The sequence below is a fragment of the Pisolithus orientalis genome, assembly GCF_024613125.1.
Source record: "Pisolithus orientalis strain OTSU chromosome Unknown F5J12scaffold_43, whole genome shotgun sequence".
Classification (NCBI taxonomy): Eukaryota; Fungi; Basidiomycota; class Agaricomycetes; order Boletales; family Pisolithaceae; genus Pisolithus; species Pisolithus orientalis.
The window spans coordinates 297,987-314,660 of record NW_026260824.1 but is presented as its reverse complement, the minus strand read 5'-3'; the positions used below and the strand labels follow the sequence as shown (position 1 = coordinate 314,660).

Sequence of the window (16,674 nt, the reverse complement as noted above, 5' to 3'; positions counted from 1 at the left end):
CATGAAGGGAGCACCCAGCTTCAACTCCAACTCATGAAGAGGGAACCCCGATGGATCTAGTGTGTTCAACACCTCCTTTGGAATGTAATCATACTGGTTGTCAGTAACAGGGTCTGCACTTTTGTACACAACCTTGTCCCCATGAACTTTACCCAGGATGGTGGAGTTGATCTCCCTGACTTCAGTGTTCCTGGAAGATAAAATGGTGTGGTCCAGGAAGTACTGATCCTGCAGAGGCCAATTGTGATGAGGGGCCAGCAAGTCTCCATACATGGCATTGATGAGGGAGTCCAAGTCACCACCACAGGACATGTGTTGTGGGAGTTCTATATCTCCATCTGTCACACATATGTGCAGCAGCTGCCCTTCCTGTTGGTCACATTCCAGATCCCTTCCAAGTCACATATTTTGATGGAGGTGATGGATCTGAAGTCTGGACCAGAGGTAGGAATGACATAGAGCAGCACCCACTATCTGTTCTCTGGATCCATGATGGACAACAGGGAGGGTTTGTCTCAAGTCACCCCTGAAGAGAGTGGTGACACCTCCAAATGGATGGTCCCACAAGAGATTGTGAAGGGTATGATCCACACACTCCACCACATGCTGATGTTGAGTGGGGACCTTGTCCCAAATGATGAGTGAAGTCTGTTGGAACAGCTGATGGTTAAGATCATCCTTCTTGATGCTGCAAGAGCTCCCCTCATGACAGGGAATAGGTATCTTGAAATGGGAGTGTGCAGTATGACCACCAGGGAGAAGGAGAGAGGCCAGGCCTGTGGATGCAACACAGAGGACAATCTTGTTTCTGGCACAAACAGAAGCAGCAATGAGCTTGGCAAGGTATGTCTTTCCACAACCTCCTCCACTGTGCACAAAGAATGAGGACCCAACTGGCTGTTCCATGGAAGCCATGACTGCATCAGAGAGTGCCCTCTGTTCTCCATTGAGGGTGGGAAGACCAGCCTCCACAAAGTGATAGAGATCTTGCAGGTCATATGCTCCCTGCTCAGCAATGAGGCAGTTCCCTTCATCAATCTGCCACTGCCTCTGTGGCCTGGGCATGGTGGGGAAGTTGTCAAGAGATCATCCATTCCTCCTGAGATCTTCTGTGATGAGATGAAGGCCATGATCAAATATTTGCTCTTTGGTGGGATTTTCAATGTGGAGATTTTGGATGTTTGAAATCATTGCCACAATCTTGCACATCCCCAGAACATGGTATTGGACAACCATGGGAAAAGTTGCACATGGTTTTTGGCATACAAAAGCAGAAGTGTTATATTACTTAGCAAAATTAGTGAAATACATGAAATACACAAAATAGTCAGCAACTATTGGCGAAGGTTTGGGTTCTCCCTTAAATATATGAATATAATATGAATAAAATAATGAATAATGAATAAATATGAATAAAATGAATGATAAATATGAATAATAATATGATGAATATGTTTGATCTCCGGGTCACGCGCTTTTGATGCGGGGTTCTAATCTCCAGTCGGAGCTTCAATGATCACACACAAATTCACAACTCAGCCGCACTTGAGTTTGCTCGCGCGCTCTTTCCACATTTAACTTTGAGCCGCTCCATGTACTAAAGGTCTTCGCCCCCCACTGCTGAACTTGTCCAAAGCAGTCGCTGACCAGGCTCTGCGCTCTTCTTGCTGAACAAACGCGTATTTCTTTGGTTTAACTATGGAGGGAACAGTCACGCCGCCGCCGACGAAGCCCGCCACGCCTGACACCCTAACTAGGCCGAAACAGACGTCGTTGGCGGGTTATCGCTCGGGAAACCTCGCTCTCAGCAGGACGGCTGTCCTCAATGACCTAGGTGCAATCCCTCAAGTATCATTGGATTATTTCAAGTCTGCTGCCCTGCCACCCCTTCATGCAGAGATCGGCATCGCCGAAATCAAGACTTCGCTGGAGGCCTCTCAGGTTTTGTCCCGAGACTCGGGGTGGACTGCGTTTAAGAAGGAGCCGAAGGTTTCGGGTGTATCTGAGGAGCAGGCGTTTGGACCCCTTTCGGCGGTTTTTGAGGCAATCGTCAGCGAGGCTGGCAGAGTCGCGCACACCTCGGCAAGGCTTGAGTTTGTATCACGACCTGCACATTCGCCACGCTCCGATCGCTCCAATTCGACTCGCCCGGATGCGTACTTGCTGCTAGTGGAGAAGAAGAGTGTTGGCGTGCAAGAGGCCAAGAAGAACGAAGCCGAAGGCTCCGATCACGATTCATGGGACGATATCGCCGTTTCGTTTGAGTTCAAAAAGGGTGACGGGACTGCCGAGCGCGAAGACGTGAGTGACAGCTACGCTTCTATTCGAGCATCGCTAATTTGGTATGATAGGATGACAAGAAGGTAATATGGAGTCTGCACCATATTATGCGTAGCGACCCATGTCGCCGCGCGACATTTGGTGTTACCATCGAGAACACACAAACGAGGTTTTGGTTCACTTGCCGGGCGGTCACGCTCGTCAGCAAGTCGTTCAATTTCCTTACCGTTAGTGGTCACGTCGTCGACTCTATTGCCGTTCGTGACTGACTCTCTCAACAGGAGCCAGAACACCTCATCCACTTCTTCTGTGCCCTCGCGTTTGCAAAAGACCACGAGCTCGGATGGGATCCAACGATCCGGAGAGTGTGCGTCGAGGGTAAAACTCAATACATCATCACTGTGCATTCAGAAAACGGGGGAACCATCGAATACCAAACCACGAACGTCATTTTCGATTTCGGCGCCGATGGTGTGACGGGTCGTGGGACTCGGGTCTTCGAAGTCTATCCTACGCCTCGAGATGGAAAATTGGACGCGGAACCCGTCGTACTGAAGGATTCTTGGAGAGAGTGTGACCGAGATCGCGAGGATAAAATCCTTCAAAAAATATTTGGCGACTTGCGGGAGCTGAAGGGCATCGAGGCAGAGAATGAGGCTAGAAAATATTTTCTCACTGTCGTTGAAGCAGGAGACGTGATTGTGAATGGGACGGTCGATGGCACCGCCAGCCTTCTACACGCATCCGATCTACCAGCTGACTGTCCTTCATATGCGCTACCTGTCGATGGTAAACGGAAGGCGAAGCCGACCAGGTCCAGCGAAGGACTCCCACCAAGTTTTTCTTGCGTCTCGGGTGCCACCAATCATTCGAAAATCCATCACAGGATCCATTTTCGTCTGGTGTTCCAGGAAGTTTGCACGCCTATATACAAACTTCAGCGCCTCGATACCGTGTTTCAGACGCTGCAAGATATTCGTAAAGGTTTGCTAAGTTGTATGATGAGCTTTCGCTGGAGGCTTATATATAATTATCAGCTTTGGAAATTTTGCACAGCGTAGATTGGGTGCACCGTGATGTCAGTGCCGCAAACTCTTTACGCGCGGGCGAGGTGGGGAAGTTAGCTGACCTGGAGTATGCAAAATGTATGAATGCCCCAAACAGACACGAGATCCGCACGGTAAGTCGATATCTCATCCACCCATGCACTTTCAGAGACGTGTTAAAGGGAACCGTGAATTTCATAGCTTGCGAGGTTGAAGGTCAAACATACCTCTTTAAGCCACCTGGATTTTTCGACGAAGTCTGCAGTCCCCCATTCAGGTTCAATCCCCTGCACGATATGGAGTCTTTGTGGTGGATTCAAACGTGGATACTCTATTACCATGTTGACCAACCGCGCAGCCAACGGTCGTCAAAACAGGAGGATTACTCAAAGAACCTCTTTCCCGGACAGCTCAAGGTTCGTTTCTACGAGTTTTCCGACAATCTGGACCTCCGCATCCTTCCGCCCCGTTTTAAGCCTGCAGGTCGACAGGTTGCAATGATGCACGGGGAGCTTAAGCTAGCCTACATTGAAAGTGAAAAGTGCTTGCCGCAGGAGCCACTGGCCTATGTCGCTCCACTTGAAAGTCTCCACGCCATTTTTAGAGAACACCTTGCGACTGCTGTTGAGGACTCTAAAGATGTCATTCTTTTTATCCCGACGGATAAACGGCCAAATCCGGAAGACTCAACCCATGAAACTCGAGGCGAAAAACGACCCAAGGTTTGAACCTTTTCAGATCACCACTGACTGCTGACATCATGTTTCTTCCTAGGTGGACTGATCGAACATCGTCCAAATGTCGCGACTCTCCAAGCCCATGACACTACTTGAAATATCAATAAATGCTTACTGTACTATCTTGCATATGAATCCTGCTTTTCCCACCACTTTCCCTTGTTTAGTAGTCCCTTGCTTGTGCTTAAGGTTCCAGCTCATCGAGTCATCAGAGAAAATGTACTGGTCGACACATCATGATGACCGTTCTTAGTAACACCATAGCTGAAGTGAATCGCGAGACCAGAAGCAGCAGTAGTGAAGGGTTCGCTGGAGACGATGGATAGACACAAGAGTATGTCATGGTTCGAGAGAAACTGGTAGATCGTAAAACAGAGAGCAGAAAGACTACCATTTATCAAGGTGTGGGGTGAGCTTCCAAATCCTCTACACACACAAGATTGGACAACTGCAGTGACCAGATCCCTGAGATGCTGAGCATGGGATGCACCTTTGCTGGCTCATGTATTGCAAAAAAGTAAAGTGCCATGACAATCCTGGTGGCTTGTCATGTGACTGAGATGCCTAATTCAATGGCATAACAATGGCAATGTAATGATATCTTATCTTGTCTTATCATATCAATGCCATAACAATACTCCATTCAGTATTTGGATGTGTACCTTAAGCCCAATGAATCATTGCAAGTGCATGTGACATGATCATTATTGATTTTCTGATCTAACTTATCAATTACATATCATAATATTATGGGTTGTTTTGGACCCAAATCAGCTTTGCCCATTGCCTTCCATCCACCATGCCCCCACATCAAAATTACCAGCAGTCAAAAATGTTGTCCACTAAGCAACCTTGCAAGCACTGCAGTAATCTCTATCTACCACAAGGAATCAAAAAGCACAAGACCAGTTGTGTGAAGGAGCATGTGAACTGCAAAGAATGAGACAAACACAATAAGGCATACATATGAGATGTTTGTTGAAGTAAGTCAATACCTTTCCCCCCTCTCATCTGTCCATTAATCTACAATGGTTGTTTACTAGCTGAAATTGCCAAGGAAGCAGTTGCTGCTACATCCACATCATTAGTGCACCCTGGCATCACTGGGTCTTTGGGCTCTGCAGTGGCTGTAATACCAGCACCACTCAGGCAGCTGTCAGTGGGCCCTTCACAATCAATTCCTGGTACATAGACCACCTTAATGTTGCTCTTGAGGCTTACACTTTGCAAGACAGGATCACCAACTGGCTTTGCTCTCCATGAAGATGACATGTTGATGGGTATGAAGAGTCCTTGTGGTAGGAATATACCAGACTCAGGTAAGTTTAGAACATTCATCTCTAACTGAAATTCAACTAATCTCCTGTTGTTTGTGATGAATCTCAATTCTGACATGTCAATCACAGCCCAAGTGGTGGGTCACTCAGTGAACTCCACTGTGCTGGATGTCCAAAACAACCATTGTCCTGAATTCAAGACTGGATTTCATCCCCATAGCAAGTGCCCAACACTTTTCCAATCTGCCAAAAAGTTTGGCCAGCAAAACCTCAAATACATGGCCCCAGACTGTGAGCCCTGGTGCCCTTTTGCTTCAGAGGGTGATTACATTTTTGCTACTGTTGCCATTGAAGCTGGGCTTAGCTCAACTCAGGTCAATTCCCTTCTCAAGTTGATTCATTGTATATGGCAAGGAACAGCAAGCATCACACTGCATAATGATGCTGGGCTTTGCACCACTTTGGATAGAGTGGTGGCACAACTAACACCAGTAAGTTGTTTATTTCCAGTGTGCTTTTGACAAGTGGCTCACTTCCCAGCCACTTATCAGTTTTTGAAGTTTGAAATTGCTGTGCCCTATAAGGGCAGTGACATGACATTCCCCATCCACATCTGCCCTCTGTGGGACTGGGCCCTCAATTTATTGCAAAATCCTTTTCTTGAACCACACTTTGTCTGGGATGCTGAACAGGTCTTCAAACTTGATAGTGAGATGTATGAATGCTTCTACACTGAACCTTGGATGGGCAATCATTGGTGGGATATTCAAGTGCATTGTAATTAATATTATTTCATACCATTGTACTGTGTAAATTCACTGTGTTTCTTCCTGTTATGCAAATGAAGTCATGGTTACCCATGCATGCAGAGAATTCTGTTCCATTTGCATTTATTCTTTATGCTGACAAGACACAGCTGTCATCTCATGGTACTGTCAAGGGTTATCCCATGGTAGTGATTTGTGCCAATCTCCCAGTTCACATTTGCAATGGTGAACAATACAGTGGTGGCTGTGTGGTAGGCTGGCTTCCAATTGTGAGTATGATATCTCTTCGTTTTAGAGTAATAAATTGATCGAACAGGTTTTTGCAGGTTCCTGAGCTTGTGAGTGAGGAGAGAAAGACTCGCTATGTAAATTTCAAGTGTGTCATCTGGCATGAAGCCTTCTAAAAGCTCCTTGAGAAGGTTGCAGAGCTCTCAAAGGTTGGGCTACCTGCATGAATGCTATGACAACATTCACCAGTGACTCTTTCCAGTTATTCTTATCTTGTCAGCTGACTATGAAGAACTGTAAGCACTATTTTGTCTGCAAATCAATTGTACTTATGAAACCCAGCCTTTTTAGCTGTGTGATGATGCTTATACAAGGCACGAAATGCAAATTCCCATGCCCATTTTGCCTAGTCCCTTTTGAGGAGTTTTGGGACTTATCGAAGACCTATGAAATGCACACTACCAAGCAACATCAAGAAGCACTGGTGTTATATGAGCAGAAGAAGTCAGCCAGTGAGAAGAAACTGAAATCTCTTGGGTTACATCCCATCAAGGTAGGGCTTCAACATACATAATCTATGTTTATGACTGACAGAATGTATGATAGAACATCTTTTGGTTGGTAGAACACTCAGAGCCTGAACAGGCTGCAAGCTTTGAGCCACTTCACTCCCTGCATGGTGGCTTGGGAGGCAAGCACATGCATGAGGAGCTCAAGATTGTTGTCAATGAACTTGGCCATGATTTTGAGACATGTTTAGAAGAATGGTAAGACAATTCAATTGGGCTGTGGGGCTGTCTGACTATCACTCAGGGTTTCTGCCTTTCCCCATTGGTGAGGCCTCACACATTTTGATACTGTAATCCACATCACATTTTCTGACAGAAACAAAATGTGAGATCTCACCAGGGTAATCTAATTAGGATGTGTGTTTAAATGTGGTTAATGATCTGGAATAACAGTGTTTCTATGCTGCTCTCAACATTTTGATGTCCACAACATCTCAAGCTGGGTACCAGTTGCTGCATATGATCTGCAGTTACCTACAGCTTGAAACTCTCATCAGGCTTGACATACACACTGAGGCAACCCTTGGAATGATTGAACATGAACTTCTCATTTTCAGGGGTGAACTCAAGGTATTCCACTCCTTTGGTTGTCCATTATCACACAATGATTGTTGGAAATAGGCATACCAATCCCATGTTCATCATTTGCATGATACAGGCCTCAAGGACAATTGGAACTTTCCCAAGGCACACCTCTGGAAGCATGTTACCCATGACATTCAGAGCAAAGGCACTGTTCATAATTACAGTGCTTGGCCAAATGAGAAGATGCATGGTCTGCTCAAAGATGCATACCAGGATTGTTCTAATGGAAAGGATGTTGCAGGGCAGGTGCATATCAAGTCCTTACTTAGAGATGTTGTTGCATGATGTTTCATTTAGATTCTCTGTATTGACCATCATCAATTTTCAATAAAACTCATTCAAGCATGAATTGATGCAGGAAACAAATGTGTTACTCATTTCACTGATGATTGTGACAGAAATGACAACAAGGACAATGATGAGCCATTTGAAGGAAACACCAGGCTCAGTGCACCCCAGCAACCTAGCTCACTTTCTGATGTTGAGAACACTCACTGGGATGATCAGGCATTTGAGGGATTTTGTCAGAGGCTGGAAAATTTCCTCAATGCTTGCATCCCCACTTATGGGTATCCCCTCAATGCATGGATATGATTACAAGGAACAGATACAGTATGTCCTACTTTCTCATCTGTATACAGACTGATCCCCTGGCATTCCCCTCAAGGTCTGGGAGTATCAGTATTTGAAGGTTAGCTACACCTCAGTGGTGGACTGGAAGGTCACTGTGAACCACATCAGATGTAGTCCAAGTTTCCATGGTTGGCCACAATATGATTGTGCTCTCATTCAACTTTCAGAGACCAAGGCTGCCTTTGTTCAACTCATATTTGTGTTCACTTGCAAAATTGCAGCATTTGAGGATGTTTTTCAGTTTGCACTCATTCAGCCACTCATGGCTGGGACCAGAGTGCACAGGTTGGACCAAGATTTCTGACTTACCCAAGTCAAAGCCATATCCTGTGCAGCATTGATATTCATTCCCATAAAGTCAATCATTCAGGGCATGTTGCTTGGTCTGGGTTTGTGTTGCTCGATGCAACATGTTTTACAAGACAATGGGCAATGAGCACAGTCCATGCATCTATATGGTGCCCCTTCTGCTTTGCACACAAAACAAGCCATGACATTGGGCAGGGCCTCCATGTCCAGGAGCACAGACAGGTATCTACTCTTATAGGGCAGCCACTCTTCCAGATAACTGTTCTGTAATACCATATGGCACACATTGCCAACACTGGGATGTTTGATAATGCACACCTGGCTTTTTGGAATTCTTGATGTCCTCAGTGGTGATGCATCATCCATGTAGCAATATAGGTCAGCATCATTACCCTGGACTAAATTGGGTTCCTAGATGCTCAAAGATCCTGCCCTAGTAGGTGATTCATTGCTTTGGCTGGTTGCATATCTTGCCTTCTTTCTCAGAGTAAACTTGACCATCTTTTCTTTGGATCCCCTGGTTGTTTTCACCTTTTTCCAAGTGAGATGGGTTACTGGGGTGGCCACTGCAGCTTGGGTGATTTGTGACTTGCCCATGTCTAGTATCAAGTCCTTGCAGGATGTCTGCAGGCCTCAGCCATAGATGCCTCATTGTGATGCCTGGCATGACTATGATTTGAGTTGGATCTCAGAATCAATGTCAGAAGATCCAATTGGGATCAAACTATACTTTATCTATATATAGTAGCAGACTGGATGATAGATGAATTGGCTTACCATGTTTGGCCATGGTACTGATCAACTGGAACAAGACCATACTAACAATGGGTATGTATCATGACTGGAACATTACTTGGCCCCTGGAACTTTATTCAAGAATGGGTGACAGTAACTATGAGGAACAGACTCCAAATTTTCTTTCAACAGAGGGTAACATTACCTGCAACTAACCAACCCCAACACCTTCTCCAACATTCAGAATGGCCAGCAGTGATCACAGTACTAATTGTGTTAATACCTCAGATGAGGAGGACTTTTCCTCCAATGAGGAATCTAGCTCAGATAGCATGGAGACAACAAAATCTGTGCTGGGAAAGCTGAGACTGGATGAACTTCAAATCCTCCAAGATGGTCCAAATGATTGGAAGGAAGCTGACACAAACAAAAGGGCCTCACTGATGGAGGGCATGTGGAACAAAATTAAACAGCTGGATGCCAACAAGAGCCTCAAACAAAATGAATGGAATAGAAAACGGACAGTAAGCTTGATGGTTTTGATGTGCTTGCAGTCATGTTAAGTATATTTTACAGGCCATCAAGAACTGGATGTATAACAACAGTTGGTCCTGGGCACAGAAGGCCCTGGTCAAGTATGGCTCCAAATGGATGGCCCTAAAGGAGATCAAGCTGCAGCATAAGAAGGATATCCAGCAAGTACTTGTGAAGGCCAGAATACATCCTGGGATGTCAGCTATGATCAAACACTATCGGCCAGCTGTTCAGAAGGTAGTCCAGTCATTGACCAAGGCTGAATTGGACCAGGCAGCCCATTTGGTGAAAGAGTGGAATGAGAGAAAGCTGCCACCCAAAGCCCAGGCAGAGTAAGCATCCAAGTTCTCCCATGGGCAATACTAACTTAAATGCAGGGTGGCAACAAGTAAGGGCCAGAAGTATGCAAAACAGTTTGCATATGACATGTGGAAGCAGTGTGGGATGAGAGTGGTGATCATGTTGGCATGGAAGGATAAGGAAGGCAAAGTGATGGTTGGAGTGTGAGTGCTTTCCTGACAGGCTTCACCATATCTGACCAGTGTAGGAATGACTTCAATGATGAGCTGGGCGATGGAGAGCTCTATTCAGATTGGGCAGACCTTCATGGAAAGTGGTCAGCCTATGCAAAGAAGGCCTTTGGGGCCAATGGTACAGAGGATGGCAGTGGAGAGGATGAGGCCAGTCAAACCACAGTAAAAGCACAGAAAGGAAAAAAGTGGTCTCAATTCTCCCTGTCCACCAATGTCAATGGCATGCCCATTCTTCCAAATCTCTTGGACTTATGGACACTGGAATTAAAGGACATCATGAGGGTGTTTGTAACCAGCCATTATTGTACATGCCAATTTCCATGGTTGATGAGCTACTAACATCTAAACACAGGCTTGGCTTGTGGGAAGATGAATGCCAGTGTACCTTGGGCTGCAATAGCTGACAACTGGGCATCCTATGTGTCTTCCAAGTATCTTCCTCCCAATATCCCATTCAAAGAGCCCACAAGGCTGACACATCATGAACTAATTGAAACCTTGGAGTTCTGGAAGGAGCAACAGCAGGAGCACCCAGAAGATGTCTTCCAGTTCCAAAGGTGGAGATCTCAGGATGGTTCCCTGGAGGAGCTGGTCACCAAACACCAACACTGGTCAGACAAAGCCAAAGGGAAGAGACCCTGGATGGAAGGTGAGGTCATGATCAATTTGGATATACATAACTGATCACACATTAAGTAAATTCCATTGATGGCTCTGACTATGGACATCACTTGGAGGAGGAACCAGCTCCTCCCACAAAACCTTCCACCAAATGGCAATGGATAGATGGTATGTCAGAGCTGGTCAGATTCTTTACTGGTAATCCTAACATGACCTTGGAATTGTGTGCTGAAGATCATCCCACTGGAACATCCAATGCACAGGAGGATAACAGACAACAGAACCAGTCCACATCAGACCAACACAATACAGCTACTGCATACCCCAAGCCAGCTGGTAAGTGGTATCTGGTGACAATGAATATTGCTGATAGAATTGTATCAGACAATCATGCCAATGATGGTGGTGATTCAACTGCAAGGAAGCCCAAGCCCAAGCCAAGAATCAGATCCAATGGTCAGTTTCCATGCACACTTGGTTAATCCTCTCATTACAGCATTCTACAGCAGCCCAGAATGATAAGATGGTCATATCACCTAATGATCATAGGTATACATCAATAACACAATTACACACACTTATCATCTGGTGGGTAGGAATTCAAATGCCAGGCCTAGAGGCCATGCAATGGACAGGGAAGATAGACTGTTGGATCAAGCAGAAGAGGATGGTGTGGCTCATCACCCAGAGTGGAATTGTAGGCCCCCATGGCAGCCAGATGAGAATTATCCTACTCCAACCATGAGGAGGCGAAGGTAGAATTGAGGCTGGTACCTAATGTTTTCCAGTAGACTGGTGACAACCATATATAGTGCACAGTGCAAGAATCACTGGTGAATTACTGGCCCCATAGCTACCATGTACCATAACCCACTGTCACAATCCAATTGCAGCCAATTTGTGCACTTCTCCAATTCCATTCAACATAATGTTCATTGAAATGAGTTAAATATACAAATTAAAGCTGGTCTGGTTTAAGACAGATTGGCATCATGTGTGGCATTGATGTCTGGCTGACATGCCCCACTCCTAGCCATGATACTGGAGATCTGCCTTGACATTTGAACTGGTAGACATGTTTAGCTATGGTTGTGTAGGAACTTCTGGACTTACACTCAGTTTGTGGAGTATCAACTCCCAGCTGTATGGTGAACTCCTGGGAGACTGCTAAAAGCTCCAAATGTGACAATGGGATTGGCACCAGTGATGGGGATCTAGCTGGTGGTATCGATGTGGAGCTGAGTGATGCAGGAGCATCTGAAAGGTTCATAGGTTGATGAGGACCAGGGAAATTGCTGCTGGGTGATGTGAATGTTGTTGGGCTGGGAACTGGGATAGGATTGCGACAGGCTGGTGACACAGAGGGAGTTAAGGACCAAAATTGGGGCTCATGCAATAGGATGAATGGTTGTGATGATTGGCCAGCTGCTTGAGTTGGGTAGATGTAAGCTGATGATCTTGTGGCAGCAGGTGACTGAAATGCCAGTTCTTGTAAAGGACTGACCAGTGGGGACTGAAATGGTGGGGGCAACCCCCAAGGTGGCTCATGCAATGGTGTACCTGGGGCAACAGGTGGTGGTGATTTGTCCCATGCCAGCTCAAGTAACAGGGTGCTGTCAGAGAGGCATGTTGATATGGAGTCCCAAGGAGGCTCAACCAATGGGCTGCTAGAGGAGGGAGACAGTGCCAATGACTCCCATGCTGGCTCTATCAAAGGTGATCTGGCCAGCTGGTAAGTGAAATTGCAGCCATGATATCCATTCCTGACATCTATGTAGGGAATGGTCTGCATGGTTGTTGAACATCTACCCCTGGCATTCAAGATCCCTCCACATCTTATTGCTATTGATATGCACATGGTTGACCTGGCAACAATCTTTGCCATGCAGACATGGCTGCCTTTCAACCAGATGATGATGGCATGAGAGGCCAATGTGAAGGATCATGCATGGTATCACCTTTGTCACCAGCCCAAGTCTTACCCATATTACAAGGTCATGGAGGAGCTTACCAGGCCTTTGTTGAGGGCCAAGCACCAGACACAGCTGGTGGATAAGGGGAAGGGGAAAGAGTTGGGTATGGATGAGGCTCAAAGGATTCAGCTTCTGAGTGAGCACTAATTCTGAGGATGGCAATTGGGTAGACCACTGATACAGGATCCAAAGATGCACCCACAGACACTATGGCTAGGACCACTGGAGTTGCAATGCAGAAGCCAGGAAATGAGGAGGATCAGAACAGGGAGAAGGCATGGGGCCATAGCCAGTCAAGACATGGCTGGCCAGCAGCCAAGCCTGTTGATGCCAGTGATCAGACCAGTAGAGGCTGGAGCTGGTCAAGGAGACCAACGAAGAAGGCAAAACCAGCAGTCAATGAGGATGTGCAGGACCAGCAAGACATCAACAACCCTCCTGAGTCCTGGGAGGTAGTGCCAGAAGCTGAGCAGTGTGTGAGATGCTGGGACAGGAGTTGGCCTGGTATGGTGCTAGCTGGCAGGGCATGCTGGCAATGCCACTGTACCAAATACTCATGCAGCTTGTTCAAGGGGAGGGGAGACAAGTCTGAGATGCAGCAAAAAGCCTCCTGTTCAAGGCCTTGCTGGCAATGATCCCCAGAAGACATGGCTGGCCTTCCCACCACTTCAATGCTGGCTGTACCAGCTCCATCAACCAGTTGATGAGCCAAATATCAAAGGGCACCAAGCTGAAATCAATCTGCCAGTCCATCCAAAGTAACAAGCTGTCATTCATCTCATGGCCCACAGACTGGCTGCCCCAGTAAGTTATTCATAGTCCTATGTTTTTCACTAATTGGTTGAACTAATATTACTATTGAGTAGTGGAAATTATTACTCCATCATGGCTATCCTGGTCACAGTCTCATGCAAGAAGTGTTGCAACAGACCCACCCATCACTCAGTGCCAATGATCCATGCCATTGTGATGAGTATCGGGCAGAGGTTACCATCCTCAAGCAGGAGAATGCTGACATAAGGTGGGAGATAGAAGTAACCTGTACTGAGCTTGCTGCTCTCCATCAGGTGGTAGATGCTATCTGTAATCACCTATTCCTGGCCCCAGACATGCTTAACCATCATCTGGTCCCATTTCATGCTACTTCCAACCCTACACTGGTACCTCACATGCCAGTCATGGTGGAACTTGGCACTGCAACTGGTGTTGTAGAGGTACAATCATCCCAAAGCAGCTCAAGACAGGAGTCCACTGAACCCCCCCTGGCTTCATTCAAGGGAGGTGCTGGCTTGGAAGTACCTCCTTTGAATGTTGAACCTGTGCATGGACCTGCTGGAGGTCTGGCAATCTCTATTACTCCACCACCACCAGCAGTCAGATCAGTGCCTGGACAGGAAGGTAGGATGGAGGTCAACTAACATCAATGTACTTGTCATTTTGCAATCCATTTGTGTTTTTTTGTCTTTGTACTTGTACTTTGTTAGATGCAGCAATATCTTCTATATTGTCAACATGTGATCTCCAGGAAGAAGTAGCTACTGCTGCTGGTAATTGTTACTGTATGATTCAGATACTGGAAAACCAATCTGGTATGGTGATGTCTGTACCAAGGCTGTGGTGTTACAAGCACTAAGGGCCAATGGAGTCATGGTTCACCTAGATGATTGAATGATGACTGGCTGGCATAACTCAATTGTTTTTGCTGTATAGCATGATGGTGGCTGTCATGCTATTGTTCTGGCTTGCTGGAGGCTGTAAGGCATTGAATTCACAGTTTAAATGTACTGGGTAGTTGGCTAGTCTTCTGGTCATTACCAGAGCCACCATTGTGGTAATACATGCATCTCTGGCATGGTACTGGTACTGGTATGTACATACACCGTGGACCTGCTCCTGGGAGGTCAGGCAGGTCAGGCATGGCATGGTATGATTTCTGGGTGGGCTTCCATGGCATTGGCACTGGGACAGCTTGACTGATGGCCTCATGGCATTGGGGATGTGCTGGAACTCATTACAATGGTGCTGTGACAGCCTGCATGATGGCCTCATGGCATTGGGGATGTGCCAGAACATATGGCATAGGTGCCCAGATGGCTTCCACAGCATTGGTGTTGTGCCAGAACACATTACAATGGTGCTGGGATGGCTTGCATGATGGACTCATGGCATTGGGGATATGCCAGAATACATGGAACCAGTGCCAGGGTGGCTCCCATGGCATTGGTTTTGTGCCAGAATACATTACAATGGCATAGGTGCCAGGACAGCTTCCATGGCATTGGTTTTGTGCCAAAACACATTACAATGGTGCTGGAATGGCCTGCATGATGGCCTCATGGCATTGGGGATGTGCTGGCACTCATTACACAGGTGCTGGGATGGCCTGCATGATGGACCTGTGGCATTGGGGATATGCTGGAATACATGGAACTGGTGCCAGGCTGGCCTCCACAGCATTGGTCCAGTGCTGGTACACATTACAATGGTGCCAGAATGGCCTGCAAAATAGGCCTCATGGTATTGGGGATGTGCCAGAACACATGGCATTGGTGTTGTGCTGGAACACATTCCAATGGTACTGGGATGGCCTGTGTGATGGCCCCATGGCATTGGGGATGTGCTGGAACACATGGACCTGGTGCTGGTGCTGGCTCACAATACATTGGTGCCAGGACAGCTTCCATGATGGCCCCATGGCAGTGGCAATGTGCTGGAGCATGTGGCATTGGTGCCAGCATGGCTTCCATGGCATTAGCATTGTGCTGGTTCACATTAAATCAGTGCTGGTTGGGACAGCTTCCATGGCATTAGTCCTGGGTTGGTGTTGGCCTGGCTCACATTGCATTGGTGCTGGGATGCCTTGAATGGCATTGGTATTTTGTCTGCCCACATGGAATCAATGCCAGGACAGCCAGCATGGCATTGGTATTGGGCCTGTTCATATTGCATTGGTGTTCACCTGGCTCACATGGCATTCATCCCAGGATGGCCTGCATGGCATTGGTGTTGGGCTGGCTTGCATGACAGTGTTGCCAGGGGTGAACTCAGGGGCTGGGCCCATCCATACCTTCCAGGGACACCCAACTCTGGGCTTACCTGGGACTACTCATATTGCAGTGGCCACACCCTAATCCCACAGCTGGCTTGTACCCCATGATGACAATTCTAACCTCAGCCCAGCCATTCTCCATAATGACTCCTACTCTTGGGCTCAGCTGTATGCTATGGTGACATGTATTTATTGGGCTCTCCAATAGTCCATGATGACACTTACTCCCCAGCCTGCTTGTAACTGACAATAACAATTCAAACCACAGCTGCACCATTCCTCATGACAACATTTCCTCTTAGGCTCAGCTGTACTACATGGTGACACTCATCAGTTGGGCTCTCCCATACTACAAGGTGACAATAGGTTCATAGCTCTCATGTAACACATGCGCACAAGCCATACATGGGCTCAACCTCTGCTGGCTGATTGTCAGCCTCCACTGACCATCTCATATGGCCTAACCAGGTGCATGGGCTTGCTTTTTACTACATAGTAGCAATATATTATTATGTAATCACTTAACACCAACTTCATGCTCGATTTGTAAACAAGCAAGGAATTCAGTGCTTATTTCAAGTTACCTTGCTTGCAAGGTTTCTACCAGGGTCATAATTGCTGGACCCTTGGTCCAAGGGTCTTGGACCATCAATGTTCACACAGCAGTCTGGAAATGGAAAGAATTTCTGTGGTGAGTTGGTTCCCACACAATTATGACCCTGGTAGAAACCTTGCAAGCAAGGTAATATGTATAAGCAGCCTGACTTATGAAGTTCAGTTCTGGTTCCAATGAAAGTG

The 16,674-nt window shown here is 46.7% G+C and overlaps 4 protein-coding genes across 4 annotated transcripts; all 4 read left to right on the top strand.

Moving 5' to 3' along the window:
- Positions 1–1,698: 1,698 nt before the first annotated feature.
- F5J12DRAFT_726393 (uncharacterized protein) lies at positions 1,699–4,054 on the top strand (the record flags this gene model as incomplete). The annotated part of the gene is made up of 5 exons (XM_051741720.1): positions 1,699–2,301; positions 2,352–2,507; positions 2,562–3,264; positions 3,318–3,460; positions 3,509–4,054. The coding sequence occupies 5 exons, from the start codon at positions 1,699–1,701 to the stop codon at positions 4,052–4,054; spliced, it is 2,151 nt and encodes a 716-aa protein (XP_051596109.1).
- Positions 4,055–4,862: 808 nt separating this feature from the next.
- F5J12DRAFT_785841 (uncharacterized protein) lies at positions 4,863–7,106 on the top strand (the record flags this gene model as incomplete). Its single annotated transcript, XM_051743316.1, has 11 exons — positions 4,863–4,974; positions 5,107–5,247; positions 5,299–5,382; positions 5,470–5,714; positions 5,810–5,831; positions 5,881–6,110; positions 6,188–6,376; positions 6,434–6,445; positions 6,616–6,631; positions 6,746–6,888; positions 6,942–7,106. The coding sequence occupies 11 exons, from the start codon at positions 4,863–4,865 to the stop codon at positions 7,104–7,106; spliced, it is 1,359 nt and encodes a 452-aa protein (XP_051596108.1).
- A 2,305-nt stretch (positions 7,107–9,411) lies between these two features.
- On the top strand, positions 9,412–11,336 carry F5J12DRAFT_896798 (uncharacterized protein; the record flags this gene model as incomplete). The annotated part of the gene is made up of 8 exons (XM_051747976.1): positions 9,412–9,690; positions 9,743–10,032; positions 10,078–10,203; positions 10,248–10,537; positions 10,586–10,882; positions 10,930–11,022; positions 11,089–11,190; positions 11,239–11,336. The coding sequence occupies 8 exons, from the start codon at positions 9,412–9,414 to the stop codon at positions 11,334–11,336; spliced, it is 1,575 nt and encodes a 524-aa protein (XP_051596107.1).
- Positions 11,337–13,607: 2,271 nt separating this feature from the next.
- F5J12DRAFT_896797 (uncharacterized protein) lies at positions 13,608–14,245 on the top strand (the record flags this gene model as incomplete). Its single annotated transcript, XM_051747975.1, has 2 exons — positions 13,608–13,631; positions 13,694–14,245. The coding sequence occupies 2 exons, from the start codon at positions 13,608–13,610 to the stop codon at positions 14,243–14,245; spliced, it is 576 nt and encodes a 191-aa protein (XP_051596106.1).
- Positions 14,246–16,674: the final 2,429 nt, after the last annotated feature.